This window comes from Crocodylus siamensis, chromosome 10 (genome assembly GCF_052110815.1).
Source record: "Crocodylus siamensis isolate JL-2025a chromosome 10, ASM5211081v1, whole genome shotgun sequence".
In the NCBI taxonomy this organism is placed as follows: domain Eukaryota; kingdom Metazoa; phylum Chordata; order Crocodylia; family Crocodylidae; genus Crocodylus; species Crocodylus siamensis.
Window position 1 is genome coordinate 38494338 of NC_143404.1, and position 15964 is coordinate 38510301.

Genomic DNA, 15964 nt, shown 5'->3' on the forward strand with positions numbered 1-15964 from the left:
TGCGGTCCTGCAGGCTGAGACCCAGGCGCATCTTGCGTTTCTGCTTGTGCGGAGCAGGATGTGGCTTTCCGGGCTTTTACTCTCTTCCCTGTCTATCTCCATTTCCCGCCCTGTTCTCTCAGTGCAGGAGGGGAAGGAGCTTGTTTAGCTGGCAGGGAGAAGATGGGAAACGGGAGAATAATAGCTAGATTTTCAAAAGTGCTTAGTATTGTGCTGTAACCAAGGAGTGAACCTGGCTGCAACATCAACTGAACCCCCACTTGTTTATGGCTACCATATGTGCAACCAGGTTTTCCTTTACCCTGGGTAATAGCTCCTGTAGTCCCTCTGCACTGGATTTTTTTTTCTTGTTTTGTTTTCTTTCAAAGGCTGAATTAGTTCCAAATTCAACCAGGCAAAGCGCAATAGTCAAGTTCTAAGTTTCAACTGAGCAGAGCTCAGTTGTTTAAGCCAGCGTGGCCTTACCACAGGGCAAGTATCCTCCTTCCCAGGCTCCTCAGTCTGGGGCTTCAAATACTCCCCAAACCATGTGACAGACATGCTATGTCCAGGGACCCTGTGGTTTGGATGCCCCCTAGTCTTACTTGCTCCTAGCCAAAAGGCGAGGGGGAAAGAAAGAAAGCAATCCTCCATTGTCACAAAATTGTGCAGAAATGACAAGCTAGGCATGGTATTAGCCAAAGCCGCTTGAACTAAGCCAACCCTTTGTAGCCTCTAGAGCCAGACTGCGTAGGCTCTGCCCCTGAGCTTATATACATGTTAAGAATTTTCTGTGTAGAAAATTCAGGCTCGTTAAAGCAATCCCAGGCATGCAGCTGAACATGCGCCTGTCAGGAGCAGTTCAGTCCAGAGCTGCTCCTGCCCTGTTCTGTGTGTCGTGCCCCCCGCAGTAACCAGGGGGAGCTCTAGGCTTCCCAGGTGCCTGCTGGGGCTGGCAGGGGGCATGGGGGCCCATCCTAACTGATCCCTGCAGGGGGAGAGCTGTTTTGGCTCATGGCAGCTGCCTACCAGCCATGTGGAGATCAGCAGCTGATCCTCATTTTTCTAATACCTGTATGCATTGGTACTAGCAATAGTAGATGCATCCACTGGGTACCAAGTTTCTTTGCAAATCTGCTCTAAGTGCATACCCCTACCAATCAACTGCTGAGCCACTTAGTGGTAGCAGAGGTTGGATGGACGAGAAGATCTGAAATGGAGGAGGTGAGGTGGGTTGTAGTGGCTACAAGATTTGCACTCAGTACTACAGCCTGGCTCAGCCTCACTGGCTGTACTCATGCACATTGTCTGATGAAGTGAGCTCTCTGCTTACAAAAGATTATGCTATACATTTCTGATTTTGTTAGTCTAAAAGGTGCCTTCTGCCTGACTTCAGACTAACATGGCTAACTACCTCTCTCTATGTTCATGTGCAATGGCAGTTAACATGGCTAACTATTCTTCCAGCAGTGCGGTACATGGGAAAATGCAGTGAATCCCCAATAACTGCTAGCAGCACTGAAGGGAGCCACAGGAAAGGAGATCACCAAGCAGAAACTACTGCTTTAGCTAGAGCAACAACCAAAGCTGAGTGAGCAGCAGCTGGCCCAGTGCCAGCCACAGAACACTTCCTGTTCACACCGCTATGCATAGGCTTCTGGACTTCACAGAGTCACTATGCAGTAAAGTACATGCAACCTGGCAAAAAAAAGTCTGATAACTAAAAGTTTTAACTTTTCCAGTGTGTTTGGACCAGCCTATGGTTAGATATATGTGATAGAATTCTCTTTGGTGATTCAAGAAACCTCTAAAAAGAACCTGACTCTCTGTGATTTATAGTCATTTTTAAAGACCTGTGTTAAATGTCTCTCAAATACTATCACTTCATCATTTCTACTCTCCATCAGTGGTTTCTGAAGGGAAACCAATCCTGAGTTGAGGGGAGTAATCCTGGAAAACATTGGTATTCCACAGAACCCACTCTTTCCTTTCAACCTTAGGAATTAGTTCATATCTGTGCATGTTTTCCAAGGCCACATCCAAAAGGATTAAAACTTAGGGCTGCATTTGAAAATGCTTTTGAAAATCCCTCTGGATGCGTATTGGCATCTCTGGGTGCCTAAATCCCTTTACGGGTCTGGCTCTCCGTACTGGGCTTGGAGCTGTACTGGTAACTAGGTGATCTGCTCCAAACCCCTCCCTGCTGGCTAGTGATTCCAGGGGAGTTTTCGTGTTCTGGTGGCTTCCATGTGCAGATATGTGGCATGTGTCTGTGCTGTCGGGCTCTTACCATCAGACCTGGGCATTTGAAACTCCTGACTGCCTCTTTCTTGACGTCAGTGCTCTCTTTGTCCCCGACTTCCCACCCAGAGGCTTCTGTCATGCTTTGGGGGCATTCCAGGTCTGTCTGTATGGGTTAGAGATTCAGCCTGTGCATCTGCTCTGCATTTATGTGCAATAAAAGGAGCCAGCTTCTGGCTATGTAGAGAGACAGGAAAGAGGAAGAGAGAGCAACAGAGACGGAACCAAGTGGAAAAGCTTAGAGCCTGCATTGTCACTATGACTCGTAGGCTCCCCACAACATCCTAAAACTAGACTGACCCCAGAAAGAGACTGAGCACACTCCTCGGAGACTGCTGTGGCTCAGGGAAGGCAGAGCTCAACCTGGACAGCAACTATGGTGCACCTACAATCCTCACAGTGGTCTAAAACTCTTTGCATGTCACTGCTGCTTACTTGCACCTGGCTCTGCTGCGCTGAACAGTGTCCCACAGGTAAGTCCTCTAAGATCTTTTTCTTCATGCTGTGAAGAATTGCTGGCAGTTTGTCCCTCTGCTTCCAACTGTTACAACTCCCGGGGCTCCATGCCCATCATACCCTCTTTTGGGACCTCTGCACTGGGAAGGATGACTGGTGGCTCTGGGACTGATATGGAATTAGACTCCTGAGGTCCTATATGATCCAGGGATGCTTTCTTGTCTCTGGAGATACCAGGTTCTGCCTGGTCGGTGAAGTCATTGGCCTGTGGTGTGTCATAGGGGCTGCATCATCATGAGTCCCACAAGCAAACTGAACATACTGCTGTATTCTTTTTAAGGCAAGAAGGTCCAGTTCTCTCTTTAAGCTGGACCCCTGCCTCACAAGAGAGATATTGGCCCTAAATCCTTTGCAGGTACATGAGTCTGGCAGGACTGAATCTCCAGCCAATGTTCCTGATGTTTGGTTATACATTTATTAAGGAGCCCAAATGATCTGCCCCGCACACCAGCTCCAGGCAGGAGGTGCTGGGACTAGGTCTTGTTAGGTCTGCCCTCTTGCTACTGCTTATCCTGTTGGTGCAGTCAGCTGTATGTGTTGTTTGTGCTGGGACTGACCCTGGCTCTGTAGCAATAGGGCTAAGTATGGAGGGTACTCACCCTTTTGAAGCATGCATCTCTTGAAGACATTCTAGTTGCGAGTCTAATGTGAGTTTAGGGGTGGGCTTACCCTCTTCCAGCTTCTTGTCTTTGCAAAAATAAAATAGTGTCCCTTGTAGCTTTAAACTTCCCCTGCCTAATCTGAGAGCGGAGGAGTTGGAGTTTGTACCATTTCCAGTACACACATACTATTTCTGAAACACAGCTGAGGACCTGTAAAAGATTATGCTTTAAAACAGGGGCCTATTTCTAGATTCCTAATGATTAGGCTTGGCAGGATTCGATTTTATCAATAGACATTGATAAACATCAGTTTCACCTGACACTCACAGACATCACTGAAATTTACATAAAGGAGACACAAAAAAACCCAATAACAAAACCCAGGACAGAGATAAGGGAATCCTGGGTAGGGTAGCATGTGTATGCATACATACACCCATCCTTGCCCCCCCAGCTGCTGCAGGAGCTGAAGGCCATGCCAGTAGGAAAGGCTGTGCTGGGATGTGGGGTTTGCAAGGGCAGGGCTAGTAGCATGGGGGAGCCCAGTGCTGCCAGCTGCTCTCTGTGCCTAGGTTCCAGCCTGGGCAGGGACCAAACTCCCATGGTGGCCTGGCTGGGCCCTGGGCAGAATGAGGGGCCAGTAGCACTGGGCTCCAGGGCTCTACCAGCCCTGCCCCTCCAGCCCCCACTCCCAGCACAACCTTACTGGCATAGGCCCCAGATTCTGCAGCAGCCACAGTGCACATGTGCATGTATGTGTGCACATGCCAAATTGAAAAACGTCCTTAATTTTGTGTAATCATGAAAATTTCAGTTGATAAAAATTGAAATAAATGCTGAAAAATAAACTGATTTTAGCTTTCAGAATTAAAAAAAAAATTGAATTCTGCCAATCCTAAGCACCCAGATGAATGGCCTGATTTGCAATGGTAGCGCACTTGACTTGGAGGCCGTTGGGCTCTTAGAAGCTTGGCACTTTGAAAATGAGGCCATTCAGGTATCTGCCTATATATATGGATGTATACAGCTGACTGTGGGCCTAAGGTTTGAAAAATTTGGCCTGCATGTTTTCATTTTTTTGTGGTGCCTTGTGCTTGCTTGTCTCCAGTTAGGGAGAGGAGAGTTCCCAAGTCAATCTCCCTGGGATTCAGCCATTCCCTTTCTTGCCCAAATTTCTGTCTTCTGTTGCATGAATTCAATAAAGCAGTGATTCTTAAACAGGGTGCCATTGGTGCCTCACAATGTTAGGTGACAAACATGATTCATAAGATAAACCCAGAGATTTCAAATAGGAATCAATAGTGTTAAAATATCCTGACCTATTGTGGTCTTTCTGATTTTTTTGTAACAGAAGATTTGTTGTATTACTTTTACTAGTTAAAGACAGAGTAAAAAATAAGATCTGGCATTTTCTGAGGGGTGTCTTGAGACTAACAAGGGGTGCGTCAAGTCCAAAATTACTAAGAACAATTGCAGTAAAGTTTTTCCTACCTAGGGCAGCAGCTGGGCTGGATGGTAAAATGCCACAGAATTCTTCTGAAACATAAAGTAGGCTGGTAGGTTGGGTACCCGGTATAATAGCTACGACAGCTTTGTGGGCATCGTAGAATGCAAGGTCAACGGCTGAATTCTGTGCATGAATACTTTATGGACATTACAGTATCTGAAGCTCTTTGGCCACTAGAGAGCTGTAGAACAATAAAATGTAAGTCAAGGACTTTGGTAGAGGATGGAGGGTAGATGAGCTGTTTCAGCAGAACTTTAACAATATTTATGGAGCACAGTGCTAATAAGTGCAGTCCTTAATGCCCTCTGGCTGGCTCTGTACATTCAAGCTTAATGCTTCTCTTATAACATTCCCTTTGCCCTAATGTACTAAACAGGCACATAGTGCCCTTTGCTAGACATCAAGTAAACTTTAGTGCCTCAGCCCTGATCTAACTGAATGTTTTAAGCAGCAACAGGGACAAGGACTTGGATTCTAATATTAGTCCCTGTTGTTGCCTGCTGGGCTGGTATCTGTATCCACCACTACTGTCCTGCTAGTCCTATGACACTCCTGTGTATATAAAGAATTGCAAGGGCATCCTGGCTTTGCACACAGGCTGGTTTCTATGTGGCTTAGGCTTACGTATGGAGTGGGGGGGAGGAAGGAGGCTATTGCTGTTTTCTTTGCTCTAATTAATTCCTCAGCCTCTCTATGGATCTTATTCTGATGTAGCTCTCGGCCAACCCAGGGCATAAATGTAGAGTCAAGGTCTGTAGTAAGGATCATCCCCTAGTGCCATCTGTGTCCGTAGGGAGCAACCCTGATATTTCAGCTGAACAGTGCATTGATCCATACGCGCTGGCTTATTTTTGCTGGTGGGTGCTTGCAGGCGTAAAAACAACAACAACAAAAAGAAAACAAAAAAACCCTAGCACTTTAAACTCTGCATGTTCCTGCACCAAGCCCCGCGTGTGCCCAGAGCATTCCCCATTATGTGGCCTTGCCTTCTGCTGGGACATTCCACCCAGCTAGCCTAGCTTCCCAGGGGCACTGCTCTGGATCTCTAGTTTTGTTCTGAGCTTGGTGGCTAGTCCAGCTGCTGACTCAGCCATTCTGCCAGACTGCCAGGCCATGTGAACAAAGTCATGTGCCCAGTCCCCCTTCCTTTCCAGACAGGCTCACTACTGAACAGGCTCACTGCTGAGCAGGGTCCCACATCCTGAGCTACCTATAGCCTTGCTCAGGTAATAGTTAGTTCCTACCAAGTAGTTGGCTCTCTTGTCTGTGAGAAGTCCTTTCTCACTTTGGGAGGAAGAAGAGGGCACCAGGCAATGTATGGCTCCTTTAAGACTCAAATGGTAACCTTGTCGCTACGCCAGAAAGCCAATATTTTTAACAGTTTCTTTGCCTCTGTTTTCTTGAACAAGGACCGAGACATGTCCCTACCTCTGGCAGGAGGGAATCTCAGGGATAGCTCTGTCAGGCCTTGGGTCAGTGCAGATGTTGTTAGGGATCTTCTGGAAGGTCTGGACATTTTAAATCTGCAGGTCCAGATGCCCTCCACCCAAGGGTGTTGAGGGAGCTGGCGGGGGTCATCGCGGAGCCCTTGGCCTGGCTGTATGAGCGTTCGTGGTCATCTTGCTAGGTGCCGGGGGATTGTAAACTAGCTAACGTGGTCCCCGTTTTTAAGAAAGGGAGGAAGGAGGACCCAAGTAACTGTAGGCCTGTAAGCCTCACCTTGGTCCTCGGGAAGATCTTGGAGAAAATCACCAAGGAGCACATCTGTGAGGAGCCAGCAGGGAAGATCATGCTCAGGGGCAACCAGCATGGGTTCATCAAAGGCAGGTCCTGCCTAACCAACCTGATTGCCTTCTATGACCAGGTAACTAAATCCTTGGATGATAGTGTTGCCGTGGATGTAGTCTTTCTAGACTTTAAGAAGGCCTTTGACACCGTCTCTCACCCCATCCTCATTAATAAATTAAGCGACTGTGGCATTGATGCCTAAACAGCTGGATGAGTAAAAAACTGGCTGATGGAGCACACCCAGGGAGTAGTGGTGGATGGGTTGTACTCAACCTGGCAAGATGTGAGCAGTGGGGTCCCCCAGGGCTTGGTCGTTGGGCCCTCACTGTTTAACATTTTCATCAGCAACTTGGACGAGGGTGTTGAAAGCACATGGTCCGAGTTTGCTGAGGACACTAAGATGTGGGGCAAGGTGGGCACACTTGAAGGGAGAGAGAGGCTGCAACTAGATTTAGACAGACTACAAAAGTGGGCAGATGAGAACAGGATTAGGTTCAATGTAGACAAATGCAGGGTGCTGCACCTTGGGAGAAGGAATCCAGAGCATACATACAGGCTGGGGAGTTCCCTCCTTGAAAGCACAGAGGCGGAAAGGGATCTTGGAGTCATTATTGACTCCAAGATGAACATGAGCCGCCAATGCCAGACCACAGCCATCAAGGCCAGCCATACCTTGTCACGCATCCAAAGATGCATCTCAAGCCAGTCCAGAGGGGTGATGCTCCCACTCTATGTGACACTGGTCAGGCCACAGTTGGAGTACTGCATCCAGTACTGGGTGCTGCACTTTAACAGGGATGCGGCCAGCCTGGAGCGAGTTCAGAGGAGGGCCACCCATTTGGTGAGAGGGCAGCAGGACAGACTGAGGGGAGACTATGAGGAGAGACTATGAGGAGACTAAGGGACCTGAACCTCTTTATCCTTGGCAAAAGGAGGCTGAGGGGGGACCTGGTGGCTGCCTACAGACTCATCAGGGGAGATTATCAGCAAATAGGAAGAGCCCTATTCCCCCCAGCACCACCTGGGGTGACAAGGAACAATGGTAATAAGCTGATGGAGAATAGATTTAGGTTAGAGATCAGAAGGCAATATTTTACGGTTAGGGTGGCCAGAATCTTGAACCAACTTCCCAGGGAAGTGATCCTCGCCCCTACTTTGGGCAAATTCAAGAGGAGATTGCATGATCACCTGTCTGGGGTCTTGTGAACCCAGCATTCATTCCTGCCTGTGGCAGGGGATCAAGCTAGATGATCTATTTAGGTCCCTCCTGACCCTAGCTACTATGAAACTATGAAACTTTGCTGGGGTTGTTGTTTCACATGCTGTAAGCAGCTCATTTGTTTGACACAGAAAACTTGCCAGGTATTTTTTTTTAACCTTGCACATTCTCTCTGTTTCCCAAGCATATGCTTGGCCACAATTGCAGCTTTTGAGTTTTGTAGATATGTCTCTGCAGCTTAGTCACTAACATGGATGGCTGTCAGCAAGGTAACTTACCAACTCCACTTGTCATGCATTGTTTGGGTTGATCCACAGTGTAGAACTTATGGAGCCCTCAGCTGTCGGCATGCATACTGTACAAGAAGCACCCTTCAGCCCTGCTCTATTATTTGTCTGGTCTGGGAAGACAATCTCACCCGCACATGAGGCCAGGGCTTATGGTCCAGTCCCGGGACTCAGGCAATTCTTTGCATTCAGGCTGCTTGCCTTCATAATTAAGATGGAGGTGGGGTCTCTAGCAGGGCTTGTGCACCCCAGGGCATCACTTCTGTGTAAGTGCCCCAAACACTGAGCTGGAGGAAGATCCATTGCTTCCCCCAACTCAAAATGATGAACATAGAGCTGCCCTATCAGAAGCTGCTCTTGCTTGGTGAGCTGGAGGAGGAACTGATATTTCCTCCCTTTCCTATCCTTCTGCCCAGGGGCAGCTGCTTTAGTGTGTTTTAGGCAGTGGAAGGGGGCTAGGGCAGCTCCAACTGTTGCCAAAAGGGACTACACTGGAATTACAATGTTCGTTAGCCAGGCAGAGCATAACCTAGGTGGTCCTTGACTGGATCCACAAAACTTCAGCTCCAACAGGGATGTGCTAGAAGACCACGGCCAGCTAGTGGCTCCATACAGGGGTGGACAGGACAGTCTTGTGGTTTAGGACCCCTGGGTTCTATTCCTGTTTTTCCTTCTCACTATCTACAGCTCCAGAAAGCCTCTTGTTTTCTCTGTACCTTGGATATGTCCCTGCAAAATGGGGATTTTTCAGAGATCTCTTTCTGTTTAATCTCTCTCAGAAAGGCCAAAAGCCCTCCTACTTGTGCACAACCCCTGCTGGGGATTAGCAGAGTGCAGGTAGGTGGTGTGCCCACCAGGCCCATGCCTGGGGAGGCATGCAGGCAGTCCATATGCAGAGTGTCGTGTTCCTAGAATGCAGATCCACAGAGTGTCCTAACCTACTTTCCTATCATGTCTCCACAGAGAAAAGAGTAACAAAAGGCAGAGCCCTGACCCGTATCTCCAATTGCGAGGAAACAGGTAGGAATTTCACATGCCGCTGTGCCTCCCCAGAGGACCATCTCAATGGTACAGTGACCACGTGCCTCCTCCCCATCCTCTACACTCTGGTACTTCTAGTTGGGCTGCCAGCCAATGCCATGGCCTTTTGGGTCCTGGCCACCAAGACCAAGAAGTGTGCCTCCACCCTTTTCCTGCTGAACCTGGCAGGTGCTGACCTGCTCTTTGTCCTCCTACTGCCCTTCAAGATCTCATACCACCTGCTGGGCAACAATTGGCTCTTCGGGGAATATGCGTGCCGGGCCCTCGTCACCCTCTTCTATGGAAACATGTACAGCTCTATCCTCTTCCTCACCTGCATCAGCCTGGATCGGTATGTCTCACTGGTGCACCCCTTCATCTGGAGAGGCTCTGAACGAGTATGTGGCACAGTAGGCATCTGTATTGGGGTGTGGCTGGCCATAGGGCTGGGTATGAGTCCACTGCTGCTCATCCGCCATTCACAGCATATCCCGCAGTTGAACATCACCACCTGCCATGACTTCTTGGAGCAGTCCACAGAAACCAAGTACCTGGCCTACTACTTTCCTATGCTGGTAGTTCTGGGGTTTGCACTCCCCTTTGTGATTATTGTCTTCTCCTATGGCTGTGTGCTGGCACACCTGCTTGCCACGAGGGGGCGTTATGGTCATGTGGTGCGAGTTCTGGTTCTCGTGCTACTGGTTTTTGCCCTGTGTTTCACCCCCAGCAATGTGCTGCTCTTTTGCCACTACCTACAGGGCATATCCTTGTCCCGCAATGACACCTACATCCATTATGTTTTAGCATTGGCTCTCAGTGCCTTCAACAACTGCTTTGACCCCTTCATCTACTTCTACATCTCCCGGGATTTCCGGACCCAACTCAGGTACATAGTTTGTTGCCACTGGAGACAGCGAGACAAGGCTTTGGCCAGGGCCTGTGAGAACCTAGTGCTGCCTCTGAGGTCCAGTGAACAGAGCCAGCCCTAGGTTGGGGCAGAGGTGGTCCTCTAGAGCCATCATAGTTGGTCTTGCCTTGTTCTTCCTTTACCTTTTTGTGTGGAGGACTCAGACAAATTAGCCCCAGTGGTCAGTCGTGCTTCATGCAAGGGGTGGGCAGCATGCAACAAGAGATGCGGCACAGGAGCCTGTAAGCAGTAATCCCAGTGTAACTGAATCCTCCCCAGCTTTGCCTATATAATCAGTTGCCCCATCTGGCACACAATGACTGGACTCCATGCTGCTTGGGCACAAGTTCCATGTCACTGCCAGACCACAGACTCTATGCAGCTGGATTCTGCCCCTGCCTTACAGGCTCTGTGGTCAGCGCTGGTGTTGCTTCCTGCATGTTCAGACATGGATGTTTGCAGAGTTACTTAGGAACACAGAAAGAGTGCCCTGTTTAGTGGGCTGCAGGCTCTTGTTCTGGTTTTCAGTTCATACCCTGCACTCAGCCCACATTCATGATTCAGTGTGTCATGTACTGACAATCTGCACCTGCATTGTAGAGCAGCTTGAAATCATGGGAACAAAAAACAATATTTTGTGCTTATCTTGTAATGGAACAGCATGATGTGGTTTGCAGCATTGCTATGTTTCTGTGAGGCAGATGAAGCACATACCACCTCCAAGCTCTCATTTCAGGCTGACTGCAGATTGTGCAGCAGTGACACTTGGAGCATGGTTTGGAAATTACTGTAATTTCACCAATAAAAGAGCTCAAAGCAAAGCAGGAGTGTTTGATCAGTCATGGTTCTTAAAACTAAAGTCTAGGTGATTTCTACCTTTACTGTTTCTGTCTCTCCAGTGACTGATTTACAGCTGAAACCTTTCCTCCCCAGGAAGTCTCGTGGCATAACTGTTCACTGGAGACCTGTTCTTCGAGCACTACGTGCTACACCTGCTCCCCCTGCTGCAGTCACTATGTGACTGCTCCAGGGACTCAGTTTGGGGATGGTCCCTGGGTCCCACTTGGGCCCTTAACTCCATGAGCATAGCAAGGGTCAGCAATGGCTTTCCAGTGGCAGGCTGGAATGACCCAGCTTGGATTCAAGGTGTGCAAGTACCAGGACCTGGCCATCACCACTACTCCCTGCTGCCCCACCATGGTGTGGTACGGGAAAAGTCCCCTGCTGCTGAATGTCATCAAAGGCCCCTGGCTCCAGGCCAGATCCAGCCCCCACTTCCTAGGTTGCTGACCCCTGCCATAGTTCACCCGTTTCAGCTGTGATCACCCAGCATTGTGAGCACAAACTGCCCCTGCCCCTCCTCTTACCCTGCTAAGGCCTTGTGTAGCTCCTTCCATGACCTCCAGTTCCCTGCTGTTCCTCAGGGACCCTGGTGTGGCATGTAGGCTGCTGTGATCTTCATCCTGCACTTTGCCCCTCATCTCTCTAGCAGGAATATGGAACATGCACAATACCACTGTCTTCCCATGGCACACCTGCAACCTCCCCTCCTGATCAGCCCAAGGTGTTGTGGGAAGGAATGGGCAACTACCCTTCATACAGGAATCACTATTTCAGTGCTGAGGCTTTTTATATGAACTCCTGCCTCATCTTAACTGATTCCTCAGCTGTTGCCTTTCCTAGAAACAAAAGCCACAGAGCATGAGGCATGAAATCCAACTCAATTCTCACAGGGCTGCTTCCACAGAGAAGGACACTTCTTAGAGAAGCTCAGGCTTCCTTTGTTGCACACTATGAGGCATGTCTGACCACAGAGCACAAAACCTTCACAGTTGACACTAAGAGGATCAGTTCCTCAGACAAAAAAAGCCCCAGGCACCTTGCTTGGCACTGCATTTCCCAGAAACAGCTCTCCCCTTGCTTTCTAGTCTGTAGGTACACCTGGACCCAATTTCTCCTAACACAGCAGCTACCAGCTCCCTGGGCATCTTGCCTATCAGTAGCAACCCACGACATCTGGCCTTGAGATGGAGGCAAGGCACTTACGGAACAACATACAGGGCAGCTAGCAAGCTGGATAGGCAGTGAGATGGCATGGATCCACCAGCCTAAGAAAATACCTGGTGACATTTCGGTGCCATAGGAGTTGGCAGTCCCCTCCAAGCTGGGCAAGCAGAAGGCTAGGAGTCTGGCTGAGGCCTTAGGAATATGGGTGACGTCTCTCAAAGATGGAAACAAATGGCTTTGCAACACCAAATGCACCTGGTGTACTGCAGCCCAGACCCCAGGAGAGCTGAATTACCATGAAGGTTAGCATAGTCTGGTTGCTGTTCTGGCCACTCCCTACCCTTGCTACATAGCCAGCCTAGACTCTGGATGCAGTGAATAGCCTGCAGGTTGAAAATCCCACAGTGCTTGAGGCAAAAAAAAGCAGTGTGCGCTGCCGAGACCCTGCACACAGAGGCATTCCCAGTGCTCCCTTTAGACTGAAGCAGTTGTGTTCCCTGTGCCTTCAGAAGTTGGGAAGGGAGTAACTCCAGTCCCTACTGAGCTACTTATCTCTATTGCAAAGATGGGTCACCCAAGAGGGTGAGTCAACTTATGTAGGACCACCCAGAATCATAAAGCTGATTTTAAGCTCACAACCCAACTCAGGCACCTCACCTCATATTTAGTCAAGTAATTAAAATGATCACTTCTCCCATAGGCTGTCCAGAGTGGCCTCTGGTTCCCTCCAGCAGCCCATGATGCTGGGCTGACACACCAGCCTGGTTCCCATGCACCATTTACATCCTTCCTGTTGGTTCTGCCCATCATTTTCATGCCTCAGCCCCTGCCCTCATCACCCCTTCTCCATTCTTGCTTCAGCCATATTTGTTACCTGCCTCCCCTCCCCCCACCCAGCCAATGTGCACTAATCATATTGTCTGGAGGTACAAAGACTTTATTCAAATGGAAGGTGGAGGAAACAGATATAAATATTCTGGAACAGAGCGAGTTTCATCCTCTGTTATAAAGGTCCCCATCTTCCAGATGGCACTTTTCCTGCCCAGGGACAGTACACATCCCCTGGTCCTGTTCCAGGCAGCATATATAAAGTATATACAGATACTATAATACACACGGAGTGGCAACAAGACACAGGTCAGAGCATTGCAGGGCAGCAGAGAGGGGTACTTGATTGCCAGGACGCTCTCCAACCTTGATTCTACTTTTTCCTTTTTCTCTCTGGTTAGGATGAGTACTAATGCCATAAGGCAGTCTTTCCTCTGGACACAGCCTCCACAGACCACCTGTGGGGTCTGGGTAATAGTTAGTAATTAAGAAGGTGGGCTTTATCAGCGTTGCCCCTTCCATTTTCCCACCAGCCCTGTCTACCTCTGTCTAGAAGAAAGTAAGCCCCTCTGGAAGGCTGAGAGGCACATAGGCAACATATACAATGGAATTACATGCACATGTATACAGATGCACCCATTCCTCATACAAGCATCCTGCATGTTAGAGCCATGCACCCACACATTGAGACCATGCATATGCAGCTCCCTCTGCATACGTAATACTAGTTCTTCTGCAGACTTGTGATTTAGCTCCTGTTTTTTTTCTTCCCTTCAGGAACTTCCCTTTGTTTCCGGGTTTGGCTCTGCAATGCTTTCCACACTCCAGGCTCTTACACAATTGTAGCTGTGGTGCTCTGCACTTATCCTGTGTGATGCTTGTGATAAAGATATGCACCTTTATCATAAAGATATACATCTTTGTGTACACATCCTCCTACGTGGACTATGAGGTTGAGGGATAACCAAGCCACCATGGCTGCCTTCTGCAGGTACAATGTTATAACTAACAGACACTGCTCAGGTGCAAACCTTTGAGGGGCACAACTGACAGCCGCTAACAGTGGCAGTTATCCTCCCTCTTTCCCTGCAGATCTGATCTGACACAGCATGGCTTGGGAATTCCACTCCAAAGGCCAGGGAAGCTGATGCCTCCTCTAGTCTCAAATACTCGCTCTTGATTTGGCTCCTGCACTTGTGGCAGGAGGCAGAAATGGTCCACATGGGAGCACTCAGGTGCCACATGACAGGTCCATTTACCCCAGACCTTGCAGCTGCTGCTACTAGTCATATGACCTGCTGCCTCTGCTCTGCCACCCAAGGTCACATGTCCTCCTGTCCAGCAGTGGATATCATGTGATCTGCTGGACTGGCCCAAGCTCAGGGGCCTGGCCCTCATTCTTCCTGAGGATGACGCTGCTCAGCTCCTGCATCAGCTTATCATTGATGGGTGAAGGCAGATGGCTGATCTTCTTGGAGGCCTCTGGAGGGGGTGCCTTGCCAAACAAGGGCTCTAACACTGGACGCTGGTTCTCCTCTGCCACCTGCTCCTGTGCCAAGGCAGGTAGTACTTGGGATGGCTCTAGATTTCTCTCAAGGGAAGCTGTTTTGGTAGGTCTGACCCCAGATGATCTGGCATGGTACAGGGCCTTTTCAGACTGCAGGTTGAGGCCTCTTTCAAGGGAAAGTGCCTTAGTAAAGGGCATGCTGGACACCTTTTGGCCTGGGCTTGGAGGCAGTGAGGAGCGAAGTGCTGGGTGCTGAGACTGCTCTGAGAACAGGGTTGGTTTCACAGATCTGTCCACAGCAGGCACCTGGGACAGCTCAGCCAGGAAGCCTCTGTCCAGCTCCAGTGGGGACAGTGTAGGGAAGTTGCCCACCTCCTCATAGACAGGCTCTGCATCTGCTGCTTCCTTCTCCTGCTGCTCATCCAGTGAGTCCTGATGCATTTTCATGGGCTGCAAGGGAGAGAGATTAGGGGCTAGATGTGTGATAGAACCCCAGACTCAGAGAACATTTTCTGGGATACAAGTTCTTCCTCCATGGTTAGATGCCATGCCTTTCCCCAGCCCACCTGCCTTGAGCCTGGAGGCCCTGTTTGTGCCCTAGCAGCAGAGAACCTGGAACTTTGGGGAATGCCGTGCAGGTCTGATCCCCCGCACCATGGGTCCTGGCAGGTGGGGAGCAGGTACAGACATTAGGTGATCAAACTTCCTAGACACCTGCACAACAGCAGGGGAACCAAATGAGCAGGAGGCAGCTGTAGCACTAGGAGGCAGGCCCTTTGTGGTGAGAGGTGCCTTCTTCTGTACCTTTCTCTGCTAGGGAAGGGAGCGTAAGGCCATGTTGTTGCCCTAAGCCCAGCAGGCGTTGGCCTTAAGTGGGATTCCCAGTCTTGCTCAATTCCTGTGGCTGATTTGCACTGGTAGGAATCCCCCCATTGATACAGTCTTCTCTTCCCCACATCACAGTCAGACAGGAAGAGACTTCTCTTAGCCCAGCATCACTCCCTGGTCTCTTCAGCCACCAGCTCTGCACCTTCCCCAGACAAGGGCTAGAACTGTGATGGATCTGTTCTGGGCCGGCACTCAGAACATAATCTCTAGTCAGCTGCATCCCAGAAGGCTCTTAGCCTTACACAGAGCATGGGGTAAGGCCAGGCTAGACTGGGTCAAATGGTCTTCCTTCTCTCTCTCTCTCTGTCTCTGAATCACCAGATACCGCCCAGTCTCAGCTCACCAGCTGTGGGAACAGACTATGGCAAAAGCATCTATTCATGCAGCAGTAAGGGCTTTTTAACACCTTGGTGGTGGTATATCCTGGCCTGGTCATTCTCAAGCATGCCTACCCCTGCCCTTATTGAGATGCTCCAGACCAAGGCATATGCTGGTAAGGCTGATCAGGGCTCTCCCTCTGTAGCGATTTCCAAGACCTCAGTCTGTAGAGCGCTTGAGGGTGGGTACAGGGGACCATCCAAGAACAGCTACACCTGTAGGCATGGGTG

The 15964-nt window shown here is 49.5% G+C and overlaps 2 protein-coding genes across 5 annotated transcripts in view; one reads left to right on the plus strand and one right to left on the minus strand.

Annotated features, from left to right (window-relative positions):
* Nucleotides 1–2625: 2625 nt before the first annotated feature.
* LOC149856480 (proteinase-activated receptor 3-like) lies at nt 2626–10920 on the plus strand. The gene is made up of 2 exons (XM_090064960.1): nt 2626–2753; nt 9163–10920. Exons 1-2 carry the CDS (start codon nt 2657–2659, stop codon nt 10206–10208), a joined length of 1143 nt encoding a protein of 380 aa, XP_089921086.1. The 5' UTR covers nt 2626–2656; the 3' UTR covers nt 10209–10920.
* A 2135-nt stretch (nt 10921–13055) lies between these two features.
* The window catches only part of ARAP3 (ArfGAP with RhoGAP domain, ankyrin repeat and PH domain 3), a 43119-nt gene continuing 40210 nt past the window's right edge, over nt 13056–15964 (minus strand). For all 4 annotated transcript variants that reach the window (XM_090064718.1, XM_090064720.1, XM_090064719.1 and 1 more), the window contains one exon: nt 13056–14918. In XM_090064718.1, coding sequence (XP_089920844.1) covers nt 14313–14918 — 606 coding nt within the window. In that variant the 3' untranslated portion in view covers nt 13056–14312. The remainder of the gene's footprint in view (nt 14919–15964) is intronic.